Genomic DNA, 16,757 nt, shown 5'->3' with positions numbered 1-16,757 from the left:
GGGCACTAGCAGCTCCGTCAAGACTAGCCAAAGAGGTGACAAGCTCTTAACACCCTCTCAACTCCTAGTTAGACTACATAGTTGTGGAGCTGCTAAGTGACATCTGAAGAAGCAACTTATCTATCCCGGCTTGAGAAGACAACAAGGCAAGGCACGTCAGAAACTCTACTGTCTAACTGTAACTAGTGTATGGGAGTGTGGACACTCGCTCACACATTTGGTAGTAAATCCATCACGCCTAAATCCCAAATAGTAACCCATATCCACCCAGTTATCTCCGACATCTGCATTTTACCAACTAAAGCACAATGCTGCTCCCCACGAATGCAACCAGTCTTGTCTAGCACACCATGTAACATCTAGTCCAAAGTAACCTGTCTGAGAGTAGTCTTTGCTAGGTGTGAGTCTAAATATGAGAAAGATGATCATGCCGGTATAAGCCACACATATATGTACCCCCTCTGACTACCACGTCAGGGGCTTTATCACGAATCACACCCTGTGCTCATCAAATACGACCACCATGCCAAGTCTACAAAGCTCATGCACTGACAAGATGTGGTACACGAGACAAGGCACATAAAGAACATGGGAGATATACATTCCCCCTCTGCCGTCTATCCATAGCGCCCTCATTCCATGCCAAGTCTACAAAGCTCATGCACTGACAAGATGTGGTACACGAGACAAGGCACATAAAGAACATGGGAGATATACATTCCCCCTCTGCCGTCTATCCATAGCGCCCTCATTGCATACAAGAGCAACTGATCTGTCGTCGAATATAACTGCATGTTGCTAAATGGACTACTTTCTTATTTTTTAAGTAATTTCTATTTATTGAAATTAGGAATATCAGAATATGTACACTTGAACTGTAAAGGTTAGGAACTGTAGATCTACTGGAATTGATAAAAGCCATCAGGAACAGACAACTCTGATGTGTCATATTATGGGTGGAATTAAGATTGCGAAGGAGTTGTACTGTTAGTTCAGTGGGAGAGGCCGGGAAGTGGATATTCCTAATGTGTCACATGATGGGTGACTGGAGCATTGAAAAGAGAATATTCCATTGGTCTCCCAGGAAATCCGAACTGAAAAAAGGAATGTGCGTAAAGACGCAGGCACAAGAATAAAGATGGGTTAGGAGAAGTTTTTTCTAAAAAGCGGAATATCTTTAGTGATTTCCGACAATAGCAGATGCTTTCCCGTGAGGAATTTGTGTCTGCATTGCATCGGTGCCTGAGAATTGCATCCAGGGTCTCCTTGGAAGTATTGTGTAGCATCCAGTTTCAGCTCACTGAGTTTTTAATAGGTTCACATCATTTTAAAAATTGACCGGCTGCCCATTGAATAAGTGGACAGCCATGATCCTGGATCAATAGAACTTTATCTCATTGGAAACTACAGAACGCTTGGGCCTTACACCGGCTCAGCTTGAAACTCCGATCACTTCTTGATCGGCATTCGAGGGGTTAACCACCAATGCAACTCCCGTGCAAGGACAACTCAATCTTCGGATTGGTGAGTACAAGGACCGCGAATCATTTCTGATGGCACCAATTGAGGATGTGATATCATCTTGGGTATGCCATGGCATTACCATATGCAACCGGTCCCACATTATGCGGAAAAGACCCTTGCCTTTGAGCATGAGGGCAAGAACATTAAAATTTTTGTTATGTAGGGGATCGGCTATTCCCTATTGTTGTAAGCCATATGTCCATTAAAAAGGAAATAAAGAAGTGTGTTTTTGCTTACGTGATCTTCCCACCGGAAAAGGATAAAACTAATGAGGGTTACCCATGCATCCGGTACCAATTCTGCTTTTATCTTGCCTTTTCTGCCACGTTCCTCTGCTACGGAAAAGGATAAAACTAATGAGGGTTACCCATGCATCCGGTACCAGTCTTGCTTTCATCTTGCCTTTTCTGCCACGTTCCTGTGCTGCTCTCGAACTCTTTGGCCTATCTTCAGTCTGTCCTTGCTGTGCCTTTTTGGGGCACTTTGCGGAGATGTGCCTTTGTTCCCTGCAACCAAAACACTTCCCCTCTTTGATATAGTTAGCCCTTTCTCGAAGAGTCAGTTGGGGTTGTGTATCCTTCTTTTCTTGGGAACTTTTTTTCTTTCTACTTTCATTTTGGGAGGTCTGTTTGGTTCTTTGAGTCAAGATTTCATCAGTGGGGTAAGTCAAATTTCCCGAATGTATCCAAAAACCCCGTTTCGCATGACCCATTAATTCTTGAATAGAATTCGACTTTTGTTCAAGGCTGTAATCTCCGATCTATATAGGGAGTCCGCAGCAAAACCGCTCAATCCGTTTCTTAAAGGTGACCTTCTTAAATGAAGAGGTTGGTAGAAAAGAGTCCCAAAACCTCTCGCAATAAGCGTCCAAAGAATCTCCCTTGGGCATCCGAAGATGGTCTCAAGCGGTTCTTATATCCCGTTCGTACTCCCGGGTCAGCAAAGAAGAAATAAAGAGCCTTTTGAATTTCAACCACTTGACTGGAGCTTCTTTCCTCAGAAGAAGAGTGGACCACCATGTTCGAGCATTTCCTTTGAGAAAAGATGCAGCCCTCTAGAGAAGGCTATGTCAAACTGCTGAATAAAGGCCAAAGCCCTCGAAGCATCTCAAAATCCAGAAAAGGATTTAAATTTTATCGAGTGTCCACCTTCTTTAAATTCTTTTGCTTTCTTGCTCGTCTTCGAGGAAGTCATATTGGTTGGCTCTGTAGAAGTGCTTCTTCTTTGCATAAAACATATGGTCATCGGAGTCCCAGCTGTCAGAGGATGACTCCTCCATAGAACTATCAGAAACTGGATGGAATCTGAGTTTCTTTGCCTTTTTCTTGCCCTTTCCGAAGCTTTGCTTTTTGCTTGGCTTTTTGCCCTTTCTGTCCTCCTCGCTCGAGTGAGAAGAGCTAGAAGAACTGTCAGAAGAAGAGGAAGAAGAAGAACTGGGTAGTCCTCGAAAGCGTACACGCTTATTCTGCTTTCTTGCTGATGCAAAAGAAGATTGACGGCCCAAATAACAAAGGTAGTCAGTCCCCTTCTTGCACTTTTTCAATTGCTTTTTGGATTGATTTTTCGTGTTCAAAAGCTGATTGATCCGAGTATGAACCACCTCTTGAAGTTCTTGTTTCTGTAAACATCCTCGGAGGAGGAGGTTTCTTGATTGCCGGTGTGATTGGTGGTTCGGTTGCTTTCTACCACTGAGTGTGCACTTCAACGATAGATTACTAAGACAAAAATTTTGCAAACTGAGGGTCTTTCACAAATTGAATTATCTGCTTTGTGCACTCGTCAACCTGCTGTCAACGCTGCATCTCTAGAAGTTCATACTGAGTAGGCCGAGGTGGCCCGTACTCTTCCTCTGTTAATTCGTTTAAAAAATTATGTGTGGTCTCCTCCCGCATCAGCGGATGCAGAAGAAGTCGATTGATTCTTGTCAGAATCCTCAAGTGTCGCGAGAAAAGGGATCGGATTTCCCGGTAGAAGAGAAATCGGCCGTGCTCTGATACCAGTTTAACAAACTTGGACACCCCGAGCCAAGATTCTACCGCGACACAACAAAGATTCACTTGAAATTAGTTCATAGATCACAAGAGAGTCGACATGGCCCGGCGTAGTTCCGTGCCAAGCGATATTGGCCCCAAAGACTGGCGCCTCTTTCGGTATTTATTTTTATATTAATCTTTGAGCAAAGTACAATTGAGCCCGCAGGTGCTCGCTCTCAGACTCTGCGTTCAGATCCTCTGCAGAGTGAGCTCCTAGGGTCCTTATAAAGAGTTACAAGGGTTGCTAAAAGCAGAGCCCCCAAAAGCATCTAAAATTAAAAGCTAACTGTCCCAAAAGCTGCCAGCGCTAAAAGCGGAATTCCGTTCTGCTATCTGTAAAACGCAGAACGTCCGTACAGTCAGCGTAAAAAGCGGGGAGTCCGTATGCTGCTGCCATGTCAGCACAATCAGCGCGTATTGCGGACATCCGTACAGCCACGTCAGCCTGTCGGTGCATTTTTCGAGCATCCGTATCTGCTGCCACCATGCTGTGTGTGTGTATGTCCGGGTGGCTCTTCCACGTCACCAGTTTGTGACAGGCTCCTTGAGCACCATAGCCATTTGGATTCGGGCCAAGAACATCTCCTTCTGCCAATCATCTACAGGTAGGTACACCACCCATAAACCCAAAGAAATTCTGACTTGCCTCATCACTTCCATTCGTCTTGGCTGACATAACTGGAACCGGGCACTACTTGTTTAGAGACCAGAGATCTCTTATTTGTAGCCTTACTTTGAGAGTGACCAGGTGCCTCCAGTCTTTCCGCTGCTTGAACGCCGTCTTTATGGTCTTTTCTTGCATATGTGTAGCATATCATTGTCAACTTCTATTCTTTCAGTGTCATTGTCCGGTTCGTAGAGGCATGCTCCTCACAGATATGATCTGCACCTGTGTGTTCTTCACTCTACCCTCACAGAGACTTCATATTCCTCTTTTTCCTGATTGTTTGAGGAATTGGCGCCATGTTTCAAATTTGAGACGACACTTAGAATCCTAGAAAAGTGAGAGATAAGTGGTGGAAGTTGAAGCAGCCTAATGAGCGGTCCAATGAAGATCCACCATGCTTTTATGTGAGTTTGTTGGGACCATTTAAATGTGAGTCGCCTATTGATCAGGTTGAACCTTCAACTAGATGTTGAAGAGCTCGAAAGCAAGTTTTTGCTTACAAGATGATGGAGATTTGAGGCAAGATTTCTTGATGATACCCTGTGAAGTCCAGAAAACATTCAACTTCAGATGCACGACGATGCAGGAATTTGAAGGATCATGAGGAGTGGGTGCATTTATATACATGAAGAGTAATGAAAACAGGAGATACCCATTAACAAAACATGAATGGTTGCAAGTGAGCATACTGTGTGAATGTCTTATATTTATATTCTGTTTTTCTCTGTATTTGTCTGAAGACGCTTGTTTTGATTTTAGGGTTAGATTTTGCTTTGACAAGCAGAGATTGTCTTCCTAGATTCTCCGAGTGCAACCCTAGGACGTGTCTTCCTTGGTATGTAACATCTTTGGAAACTCAGCACAAGTCCCAGGACCTCTTGGGAATGATTTTCTCTACGGAGTCCTTTCCTTCTCTAGAGTGCTGAATTTTCTTTGGGGCTGGTTTGCTTTTGCATGGCTTTGCTCTTCACTTTCTCGGCTCTTGAGACTGCTAGCTTTGCTTTTCCCAACATGAGCTCAAGCCTTCCCTCTAGGGTTTATTTTCATGAGAATGGCGTTGCCTCCTGAGGGGAAGGCGTATAAAAGTTGTCCTTGCCTCACTTGCAGAGTCAATTCTATTTGGGAGACACCACACACAAGGCCCAGAGGCATAGGCATGCCATATTTGTATTCAGCTGTGCTGTGTAATAAACAAATACCTGAAGGGCCGTGGACTTCTCTTTGGAGCCCTTTAGCTCTGCATATATGCTCTTTGTTTATTCCAGTTTTATTTCAAGTTCGGTAAGTTTAAATTTGCAGTTGTGTATAGTAATGAGTTACAGATTCTGTGGTACATGGCTTTTACCATCCTCTGGTAGAGACTGGTTAACTATAGGATGCCTTCCCCCATTATATAGCATCAAGTGGAGAGAGAGCAGGCAATTTTTTCCAATGGTTTTCTTAACTGGATGGCTTAGTTTATGTTATTGAACTAGAGTGCTTGAACAAAACACCTTGTGCCCTTCGTTTGGTCGAAGCTTTGTTGGATGCTAAGAGAGCCCACTACGGTATACTATACTGCAAAGCCATTCCCTGATAAATTGATATTTTCTGTGCATAGTATCCAACTGTTCGTGCTATAGTACGTTGTCTGATGAAGTGTCACTAGAGGCTTCTTCATTGGCTGGTTTATTTGTGCAGGAGGGAGAGGCTGCTGATGGGGTGGACCTGCATCCAAGTGCCATTGTATCCAATCATGTCTCATATGTAGACATTCTCTATCAAATGTCTGCCTCATTTCCCAGCTTTGTAGCAAAGGTGCTTTTACAACAATTTTATTTATGTTGATGGAAGCTCAATCAAGTTGACCCTGAATTTGTTCATTGGTGCTTGGATTCTATTTGCAGAGATCGGTAGCTAGGTTACCGCTTATTGGTTTGATCAGGTTTGCTTTGTCACCTTGAACTTACTTGGTCTCAAGAAGCATTTATGCAAGGAAAGACATTAACTCTTGTGCATGGGACTTGCAGCAAGTGTTTAGGTTGTGTCTATGTACAGCGGGAAGATAAACCATCAGATTTCAAGGGGGTTGCAGGTATTGACTAAGGATTAGGATTTTAACAAAGCTTATGAAATATTGCTGGTGGCCATGCTCATAATAATCCCTCTTCCTTGAGTTTTATTTCTGTTGTACCAAAGTTTCTCCCAATCAGGCTTGTACAGTGCCTAGCTTATAGAATGTATGTGTCTTTGGTAGATTGAGCCTTCCTGGCATGGGCCTGCCTGCTTGATACATATTGGGTTTTGCCTTGGGATCTGCATACTCCCTTGGAGGAATCTCAGCAGTCATGATGCCATAAAGATCAGGTACAAGTCCAATAGTTGTTTTTGCGGCTGGTTGCTCGGTTGGAGAAATATCTGTACGTTTGCAACAGTGGATGAGAGTGTGACCTATCTGGAAACATCCAAAGCATCTGCCTTCTTGTTGAAGAGTGTTTCTTTTTGCTTTGGAGTCCAGCGAGGATGCTACAGGGTCTTGACTCCGCAGTTTTCGAGAAGTGAAACTGCTTTTTGCGATGATTTTTAAGATGAGATTTTTGTGATGGATCTCGTATTCGTATAGACTATTTTTTGCATATACCACATTAATACTCTTGATGCAAACCAACAGTTTTGGAATGTCTATCTGCCTCTCTACTCTTCATGACTACACTGTGGCCGAGCAAATCGAGCATTACATGTGTGGTTTATGTTTTGCATTGTGGGAGTACTGTATCGGAAAGGTTGTTCCCAATATGCATTGACTTAGGTCTCATTCTCGCATTGGCTCTCATACCATGAAGCGTAATTTGGTTTTTGGTTTGGTCTTACACAACCTCCATCATATCCCAATTCAATCACCACTCCTCTTCAACCTCAATATCCTCTTCGTCGATCCAGTTTGTCTCCTCAAAAGAAGGCTGGATATCGTGCCCGAGGCCGATGTTTTGATTAAGCCATACTACCTGCACTTGCCCTACACATGGATCACCCCAACCCAACTCTACTTTTCCTCACAAGAATACCCATGACTTTCCCACTCCTTCCAACAACTCCACCAGCACCAATAACAACAATCACAGACGACCACCACCTCGTGAGAACCCTAACAACAACAAAGGCAACAAAAGACCTCGCACATCAGTTGGCCTAACTTTTGACATTATTGGAGAGACTTCACAAGACACCTTTGCTGATCCTTGTAGAGTTTAGGTCCGCGATTAAGAAGCCCTTATTTTCTTTGATCATGGATCGATGCGTAATTATCTCTCTTCTCAATTGGCCGTCAAACTTGGCATTGATGGCTTTGCTACCAGGAATGAAATGCAAGTTCAGATCGCCATACTCCTCTATGACTTGACTAGTGGGCACACTTCAAATTCATGTCCAAGGCTTTGTGGTTCAAGTCGATTTTCACATAATGGAGCTATACGGTTGTGATGCCTTGCTTGGCATGCCATGATTTGGCAAGTATGATGCTTGGCTTAGATCTCGTGCCCATGAGATCCTCTTGACCTCACAAAAATATATGGTTCATATTGGATGTCAGCATCAAGGGAGGTTCCATGCCTCCAGAAAATACTTCTATAGTTTCCAAATTAATGGAAAAGAATTTTACGCTTACATAAGTTTTGTACAAGCCAAGTTTGAAGAAGAACCTTCATGTCTCTTAGATCTATGAAACTAGGCATAAATTTTTGAGTAAAAGAAAAACTTTAACACTTGAACTTGGAACAGACTGAAATCGTGACATGAAGTAGCTTAGTTTGACCTTCAAATGCTCTGGCCCTAAAGTCTGGCACTCCTTTCAAGTTTCGGTACTTCTTTTTGTATTGATCTCACAAAGTACAATTGTCGGGGAGGCTACTTTGCAATTGTGCAACCATGCACTGATCTACCAGAGTACACCCCCAAGGCATTTATTTAGAAGTCACTAGCACAAAAGCAATTGTGCCCAAAAGCTAGGCACCCTCTAAAAGCTCTCTAGCTAAAAACATGTGCCCCTAAAAGCTACATGGTCAATTGCTTTCATAATTGGGTCCAAAAAGCTACCACGTCACCCTATCCGTACAACCTGTGAATCCTGCCGCTATTTATGGATTGCCACATCAGCAGATCGGGCCGGCTCCTCTTCTGCTCAGGTTTTGGCCAAACACGTCATGGCGTCCAAGCCTGTAACATTGGTATTAGAGCTCAAATCATTCTTCTTGTACGGAGGTTCCGATCCTTTTTTGGCAACACACATGGGTTCTAGCTATGAATCCAATAAGAGACGACACCCCTCCGTCTAGGCATTTGTGGGAAGATGAAGTGTAACAGGAGGGCACCACGTGCCAACAAGAAAGAATAAATTGAGCAGACTTTTAAGCACTTCAAATAACAAATGAATTGAGTGTGAGAGAGAGAGAGAGAGAGAGAGAGAGAGAGAGAGAGAGAGAGAGAGAGAGAGAGAGAGAGAGAGAGAGAGAGAGAGAGAGAGAGAGAGAGAGTGCACGACACACGAGGTGAGCATTGGCCCCAAACCCTGGTGCCCCTTTTGGTATTTTTTTATATTGCATCAACAAGGTACAACTCCCTTGGCTCAGCTCTACATCTCCACGGATAGACTACCAAAGTGAGAGCCCATCAGTCGTACTTAAAGGCCCTTGGCCTCTAGAAGCAGTACATGAAAAGCATATAATTCAAAAGCATCTGGTCCAAAAATCTGCCAGTGCTAAGAAGCAGCCAGTGTATTTCGCGGAAATCCGTATTGCCACGTCAGTAGCCTGTCAGCGCGAATAACAGGCTTTCGTCAGCATGCCAGTGTGAATCATAGAGTGTCAGTATAGTGTTGCCACATCATCAACTTCATACACAAATAATTTGTGTGTGTGTGTGTGGGTCCTACTTTACTTTATTATTAGCCTCAGATTCTTGGGCCCCATCGGACAGGGTCCCATAAGTTGGTGGGAACTTCTTTTATTGCTTCTTCTTAGGGCTTAGGCGTGTCACAAAATGATGATGTGGCAGATCCGCCCAGAAACTGGCAAGATCTAAAGGTTATAAGTTGTTCCTACTTATAGGGTCCCGTTCGATGGGGCCCTGGGGGACACAAGAATAATAAAAAGAAAGATCGCATAAAGGCTGCTGACGTGGCAGGTTGAATCTGTTGCAGACGGGACTGCACAAGAAGGGAGTCACTCCGCTCCTTTGTCGCAGGCTACCTAGATGGAATAAAGTCACTGATTTTCCTTTGGATTTCAGGGATATTGATGGGCTAAGAGTATTCTGCTAGATGACTTTATGAAAGAAGTACTTCATCATGGGAATTCCCGAAATGAATGTGATTTATGTGTGCTCTCTCATGTGACTGTGTTTGAGTACAGGATTGAAAGATGGAATGATTGACGAAATGATTGCAACATTTCGGCCTTGAGAATCTATGGATCGCAATAAGAATTAGTAAATCCGACATCAATGAGGTCCGGTGTGGATCTAGATGCGATTGCTAAACACGTTGCCAAGAATTATGGTCCTAGTTTGGGTGGATTTTTATGTGATATGATTTGAATGTGATGTGAATGCTCAATGACTGTCGTCTTTGTGCAAGTGCTAGATTTGTGTCGTCTAGTGCGTCTGTACTTAGAGTCAGTGTCTTTTGAACTGGTTTATGGCTTATGTCTCTTTTTGCACACGTAATCAAGGGCGATTACAATTTTTTAAAGAGGGGGATATGTCACAAAATGATCACATGGCAGATCCGCCAGGAAACTGACAAGATCTAAAGATTATAAGTTGTTCCATCTTATAGGGTCCCGTCTGATGGGGCCTTGGGGGACACAAGAATAATAAACAGAAAGATCATGTGAAGGCTGCTGACGTGGCAAGTCGTACGAAGAGACCCGCTTTTTGCGTTGACATGCTGACGTGGTAGTTGTACGGAATTCCGTGATTTGTGCTGCCAGCTTTTGGAACTTGAAGCTTTTGGACTGATTGCTTTTGGGGCTCTGCTTTTGGCATCCCTTGTATTGTTTACAAGAGCCCTTGGGGCCTCACTCTGTAGGGCATTTGGACGCAGAGTCTGAGAGCGGAGGTCCCTCGGGAACTATACTTTGCAATGATTCATGATAAAGAAATACTGAAAGGGGCGCCAGACTTTGGGGCGAATACCTCTGGGCACGGAACTACGCTGGCCGTGTCGACTCTCTCTCTCTCTCTCTCTCTCTCTCTCTCTCTCTCTCTCTATTAAAGTCCAGTGATTTTGAAGTTTCTGTTTGTGTGTTGCTATTGATTTCTTGCTTAGAGTGTCCAAGCCTGTTACAAAGGCGCCTCGGTCGGGATCTGCAGGTTGGATCCGTCCTTCAGTGGCTTGACACGTCAGCAGTTTGTGACATTCCGCTTCTTGAAGATGAGTAATCGTCTGTGACGATTACTATATATCTGCAAAACAACTCAAGTTAGCTCAAAAATTTCCAAGGGTCATTTTCGAGGGACATTCCAAGGGACAATCAATATCACACCCAAACTGCGCTCTCTAACGGGTGTCTCATTCCACATCAGAGCTCTTGATATTCTGGCATAGCAAAATTAGCCATCACACCCAGACTATGATGATCTTTTCTATGCACTAAAATTACATACCCAAGCAATCTCACCCAATTAGGAATATTGAGTGGTTGGCACATCACAATGCAACGCAAATGCTCACATATGCATGTTACAAGACACAACGAACAACGCCGCTAAACACTCCTTCGAGATAGACGGCGGTCTGCGGTATGAAGCTACTCAACAACTACCTCGTCGCTCCCCCCACAAATAACCTAGAAAGGTCCGGGCCATGAGGTTAGAGGACTGATACAACCAAATGCTCCCAAGACCGTCGCCTGCATCGCTTGGAGGTTTCAAGCATACAACGAGACATCCCGTTTGTGTTGTTCGGAGGTTTTCCAGCGTACAATGAAACGCTCCAAGACATCCTGTTTGCGTCGTTCCAAGGTTTTAAAGCATACAACGAAACGCTCCACAAGCATCCCATCTGCGTTGTTCCGAGGTTTAGACAATACCAAACCAGCATTTCTCACTACTCTACGCGGGAGTAGATCACCAAGTATTAAACGAGTATTAAAACCAGAGTAAAACAATAAAAATCGGCACCAAGACAGTCTTAAAACAGATACCATCCATTTCAAACAAATTTCAAACAATATCAAAGCTCAAAAGGATCTGATGCTACTATAACGGGAGGGCACTATGTGCCAACGGGAAAGAACAGACTGAGCAGACTTTTAAGCACTTCAAAGGACAATTGAATTGAGAGAGAGAAAGAGTGCACGACACACGAGACGGGGAGTGGCGGAGCACATGTAAACAAGTTCAATATCAACATGGTATTGATCTGATTGCTGAATAAGTTACAATGATCAAGATTTGTATAGGAATCTCGGCTTAAATGTGATGCGATTGCTAAATAAGTTGTAATGTGTCACGGGGACGAGCACCACGTGCCAACAGGAAAGAACAGACTGAACAACTTTTAAGCACTTCAAATAACAACTGAACTGAAAGATATGCACGACACGAGACAGCGAGTGACGGAGTACCACCCAAAGAGAACATTGGCCCCAAACGTTTGCGCCCCTTTTGGTATTTCTTTATATTGCTTGAACTACGGTACTCATGCTCTGCACCTTCACTCGGAAGAGTGCCAGAAACTGAGTCCTCTGCACATATTTAAAGGCCCTAGGCCTATGAAAAGTAGTTTACATGAAAAGCTTCAAACTCAAAAGCATCTGGCCTCAAAAACTGGCGCTAAAAGCTACCCAACGTATATCACGGAAATCCGTACAGATGCCACGTTAGCACAGCTAGCGTAAAACGCAGAATTTCGAATTGTCTGCCACGTCAACAATCCAACACGAATTGTTGGCGTCCGTACAGTTGCCATGTCATCAACATGTTACGCAAGAGTGTGAGTGTGTGTGGTAGCCTGCTTTATTTTAATATCTTTAGGTTTCTTGGGCCCCATCAGACAGGGTCCTTAAGTTGGTAGGACTTCTTCTTCTTCTGCTATTGTTTCTACTTAGGGTTTAGGCCCCTCAGCTAGGATTTGTATGTTGGCTCCGTTCTTCAGTGGCTTGACACGTCAGCAGTTTGTGACACAATGATCATGATTTGTATAGGAATCTCGACTTAAATGTGATGCGATTGTTCAGTGATTATGTCTTTGTGCAAGTGATGCATGTTTTCAGTCTGGTTCATGAGGACATAAAGTCAATGTCTACTGAGCTAGTTTATGGCCTTCATCTATTTTGCAGGCGTAATCGAGGGCGATTACTCTTCTTTCAAGAGAGAGGTATGTCACAAGTGTGATGGCATAGACCAAATGGCCACTAAAAGGAGAGGGTGGACTGGCCCTTGCTACAAATCTTTCCGCCCATGAGGTTGGAGCACTCAACGTATAAGGATTTGCATTTTGCAGACTGCCACTGTTACAAACTGCTGACGTTCAAGCCACTGAAGAACGGAGCCAACCTGCAGATCCCGACTGAGGGGCCTAAACTTTAGAAGAAGTAGAGAAGAAGTAGAAGCAGCACAAGAAGTTTTACCAACTTGCAAAGTCTTGCCGAGTGGCCTATTTCTAAATACTAGTTCCCACCAACTTATGGGACCCCGTAAGATGGGGCCGAGGGGACCCAAAGATATCAAAATAAAGCAGGACTTACGCGCGTGCACAAAGTATTTCTTGGCATAAAAAGTGCCACGCGTGCACACAGTATTTCTTGGCATAAAAAGTGCTTACGTGGCAGTTGTACGGACGCGCCGCAATTTGTGCTGACATGCTGACATGGCAAGTGTATAGGAATCCGCGTTTCACGTTGGTGGGTGACGACGTGGCAAGCTGTACGGAATTCCCTAAAATTGTGCTGATTGCTTTTGAGAGGCCAGATGCTTTTGAGTTTGAAGCTTTTCATGTAACTACTTTTCATAGGCCAAGGACCTTTAAATATGAGCCAAGGGCTCATTCTCTGGCATGCTTTAGTGTGAAGGTGCAGAGGATGGAGTACCAGTGATGTATTGAGTTCAAGCAATATAAAGAAATACCGAAAAAATTTGGGGTCAGTGCTCTCTTGGGGTGGAACTCCGCCACTCCCCATCTCGTGTGTCGTGCATCTCTTTCAGTTCGGTTGTCATTTGAAGTACTTAAAGTTGTTCAGTCTGTTCTTTTCTGTTGGTATGTGGAGCTCGTCCCTGTGAGGGCCACGTGGCAGTGGGTACAGCCAATTTGAGGAGGATTTGTGCTGGCTTAGCTTTTGGGGCTTATGTTTTTTTAGCAAATTTAAATGGCAAGCTTTTGGAGGCGCCATGCTTTGGGCCTTTGTACCTTTGTTCCCTCGGGTCACTCTTTGACAGACGTAGCAGGGGAGCAGAGTTGTAGAGAGGACTCTTGTGCAAGTTGTACTTTGTGAAGCAATAAAAAGAAAGAAATAATGGAAGGGGTGCCAGACTTTGGGGCCAATGCATCTCGAAGCGGAACTCCGTCACTTCGTGTCAGCTCTCCTCTTCTCTTGAGTTCAACTTTCCTCGTTGGATAGATCTTTGAGGTCTCTTGGAATAGTTTCCTACGACGTTAAAATTCTCTTCTTCTTCTTCTTCTTCTTCTTCTCTCTCCCTCTCTCTCTATCACCCAAGTGTGGTAGATTGGTTATACCATTTCCCTCTTGAATAACAGGTCTTGAGTTCAACTCTCCTCTTGTCAGGTAAATCTTTAAGGTCTTCCTATGACGTTAAAATTCTCCTTCTTCTTCTTCTTCTATTCAAGTTCAGTTTTTGCAGTTTCTGTTGGTGTGTTGCTATTGATTTCGTGCTCGGGCATCCAAGCTTGTAACATTGTACCCTATCAAAATCTTGGAGTGCTTCCGCATTGCATCAAAGTTCTGATGATGCACTGATTTAACAACGGATATCTGGGCTCGCGAGACAAGGCATTTGCAATGAAACTGCGACAATATGTACGTCCATCTCATGTGCTTCTTTTAAAGCTTGGCAGGTCTCCACAGACGATTTAACCTCAGGCTGGGCCTCAAGACACCCAGTTCTTGGGTTTTCTTGGCTGGCTTGGCCAACCTTAATTACAAATGATTTACTAATTGTCCCAACCACCGGATCACTTAACGAATTCATATATGCCACTCAATGTTTGAGCGGCTATTGGCCAGCTCAGGGTGTCATCCCACCACTTAGAGATTGAGGGTGGACGAGCAGAACAGACACAACTGTAGAGGCCTCCAATTACGGAGTAATTTGCAGAACTAGTACTTAGAGCTTGAAGAACACCAACAGTAGACACTGGGAAAGATGGAGACTAGAGTTCCCCTCCAGACAATAGGCAAAAGCCGTGGAAAGGGAAGGAAAAAGGGGGGCAGACTTGGGGTTACCTTAAGGTGAAAAAATCTGTCTATGAGTGCTCATTCAAGGCGACCTGAAAATGCCAATGGGGTGTTCAATTTGTATGATTGCCTGGAAGCTTTTTTGATCTCAAGATGACATTTCAAGCTGAGGGCAAGTCGTTATGTGGCAATTACATCATAACACCCTTTGAAAAGTTATTTGCTTGAAGACTTCTTGTCGGTTCCGGGGAGGATGAAGCAACAAAATACGTGCAACCTTCTTAGTTTCTTGCATTCTTCACTTTCATGTGTGTAGTGGCTACCTTTCTTGTGTTGAATCAATCATTTCGTTTGCGCATTGTTGCCTCACGCATGGGCTGCACGATTGAGATTGTCCGAGAGAAATGGGCTATCTTACTAAAGCTCATCACCTAGACGGGTGGAAGAACCAGTCACGACATGAAATCGCTCAGATGTCAGATGAGTGCATCTTTTTGAAAGTGTTATCTTGTTTACAAAAAACTCCAGTGGTTGCTGTTTCGTTTTCAGGGATTATTTGTGAAAGGTTGCGCACTGCAGCTAACAATAAAATGGCACCAATGATGATGCTTTTCCCTGGTATTGTGCAGTGAGCTTGCTCATTCTGATGTTTATCTTTCATCATGCACAAATCTTGGGCTGATTGATATGTGTCTTGAGCAGAAGGAACTACCACAAATGGTAACTATCTTCTTCCTTTCAAGACTGGGGCATTTGTTGCAGGGACTCCTGTTCAGCCAGTCATTTTAAAATATCCCTACAGTCGTTTTAGTCCTGCCTGGGACACAATTTCGGGTGTAAGTACTTCACTCATATTTAGGCTTTTGTGCTTGATGGGTTTGTCTTAAGGAGCAAAGTTTTGCAGGTGAGGCATGTGATTTTACTTCTCTGCCAGTTCATAAACCATTTGGAAGTTGTCTGGCTACCCATTTATGTTCCATCAGAGAAGGAGAAGTCTGATCCACGATTGTATGCCAACAATGTCAGAATGTTGATGGCTTCCGAGGTACTCTGTTTCTGTTTCTCTGGACTTTTTTTCACTAACTACTGTAATTCATAGAGTGACATCATTCTTAACTTTTTGCAGGGACATCTAACACAAGTGGAGATTGGATTGCAAGAAAAGCGAATTTACCATTCTTTTTTAAATGGTTATAAAAGTCAATATATTGTTTTGACACACTCACGTAATTGTGGTAAAAGTATAATTCATGATTCCTTACAAGTTTTGGTGCGGTGCCTCGTGCAGATTACTTGGCTTCCAGAGTTTCTCAGTAAAGTATTTGACTGCTCTAAATCGATCTGGCTTTGAACGAACTGTACAGGTTCTATTTCGGATGTGAATAGTGGGCAAGGATCTTTCCCATGAACCAATTTTGCTCTGAACCCCTCTTGTGCCCTTGACATTTTCAGCTCTCTGTAATTTTAATACATAACAAAGCTGATATCTAGCACATTTTGTGTTGACAATAAAGAAATCAAGGCTTAAAAGTTGTCTGTTTATCACTTATTATAGCACATAATGTATCGTTTAATGTTATTCTGCATGTATGCCAGATATTGTGTTTAAAATCTGTTTCCAAGGAAGCAGCGAGGTAGCCACAATGCCACAAATAGGAGACATAGATAGCCTCTCTCTCTCTCTCTCTCTCTCTCTCTCTCTCTCTCTCTCTCTTTGTTTTGTACTGTTGATTAGGTTATTTTGTTACTCTGACTTTGTATCAGATCCACTACCTTGTAACTTTCTGGTCTCATAGGTCACTATGGCCTTTTGAAGACGTTAATATAACATTTCATTTCAATTTCTCTGCGCGCTGTCTTCTCACGCCGCCACCCCCCCCCCACCCCACCCCCTCGGGTGCAGGGAATTTACAGCCTTTGACTCAGCCCTTCAAGAATTTGAAAACAGAGAGTGCAAAATTACAAAAACTTCAGAATTTCACAGGGATTTTTACAGGGAATTTACAAGAAAATTGGAAACTGCAGAACTCACAGAAATTGCAAAATTGACAATGTATGCCATGTAGGCTTAGTGTGGAAACACATGTATGCATAATGCGGTGAATGTAGTTTGGTCTCTCCTCTCTCTTAGAAAGTGAAACAAAT

General features: G+C 43.5%; 1 protein-coding gene across 1 annotated transcript in view; it reads left to right on the top strand.

The window, feature by feature from the left end:
* Positions 1 to 16,159, top strand: part of LOC147458467 (lysophospholipid acyltransferase LPEAT1-like) — a 32,533-nt gene extending 16,374 nt beyond the window's left edge. The window contains exons 3-10 of the mRNA XM_086513095.1: positions 5,905 to 6,021; positions 6,111 to 6,148; positions 6,234 to 6,298; positions 15,162 to 15,230; positions 15,315 to 15,448; positions 15,517 to 15,657; positions 15,739 to 15,802; positions 15,901 to 16,159. Of these exons, the coding sequence (XP_086369221.1) occupies positions 5,905 to 6,021; positions 6,111 to 6,148; positions 6,234 to 6,298; positions 15,162 to 15,230; positions 15,315 to 15,448; positions 15,517 to 15,657; positions 15,739 to 15,802; positions 15,901 to 15,929 (657 nt within the window). The 3' untranslated portion in view covers positions 15,930 to 16,159. The remainder of the gene's footprint in view (positions 1 to 5,904; positions 6,022 to 6,110; positions 6,149 to 6,233; positions 6,299 to 15,161; positions 15,231 to 15,314; positions 15,449 to 15,516; positions 15,658 to 15,738; positions 15,803 to 15,900) is intronic.
* Positions 16,160 to 16,757: the final 598 nt, after the last annotated feature.

Source organism: Adiantum capillus-veneris, chromosome 5, assembly GCF_014529385.1.
Source record: "Adiantum capillus-veneris isolate H3 chromosome 5, ASM1452938v2, whole genome shotgun sequence".
In the NCBI taxonomy this organism is placed as follows: Eukaryota; Viridiplantae; Streptophyta; class Polypodiopsida; order Polypodiales; family Pteridaceae; genus Adiantum; species Adiantum capillus-veneris.
Note: the sequence above shows the minus strand (reverse complement) of the source record. Positions and strands in the feature narration are given on the sequence as shown.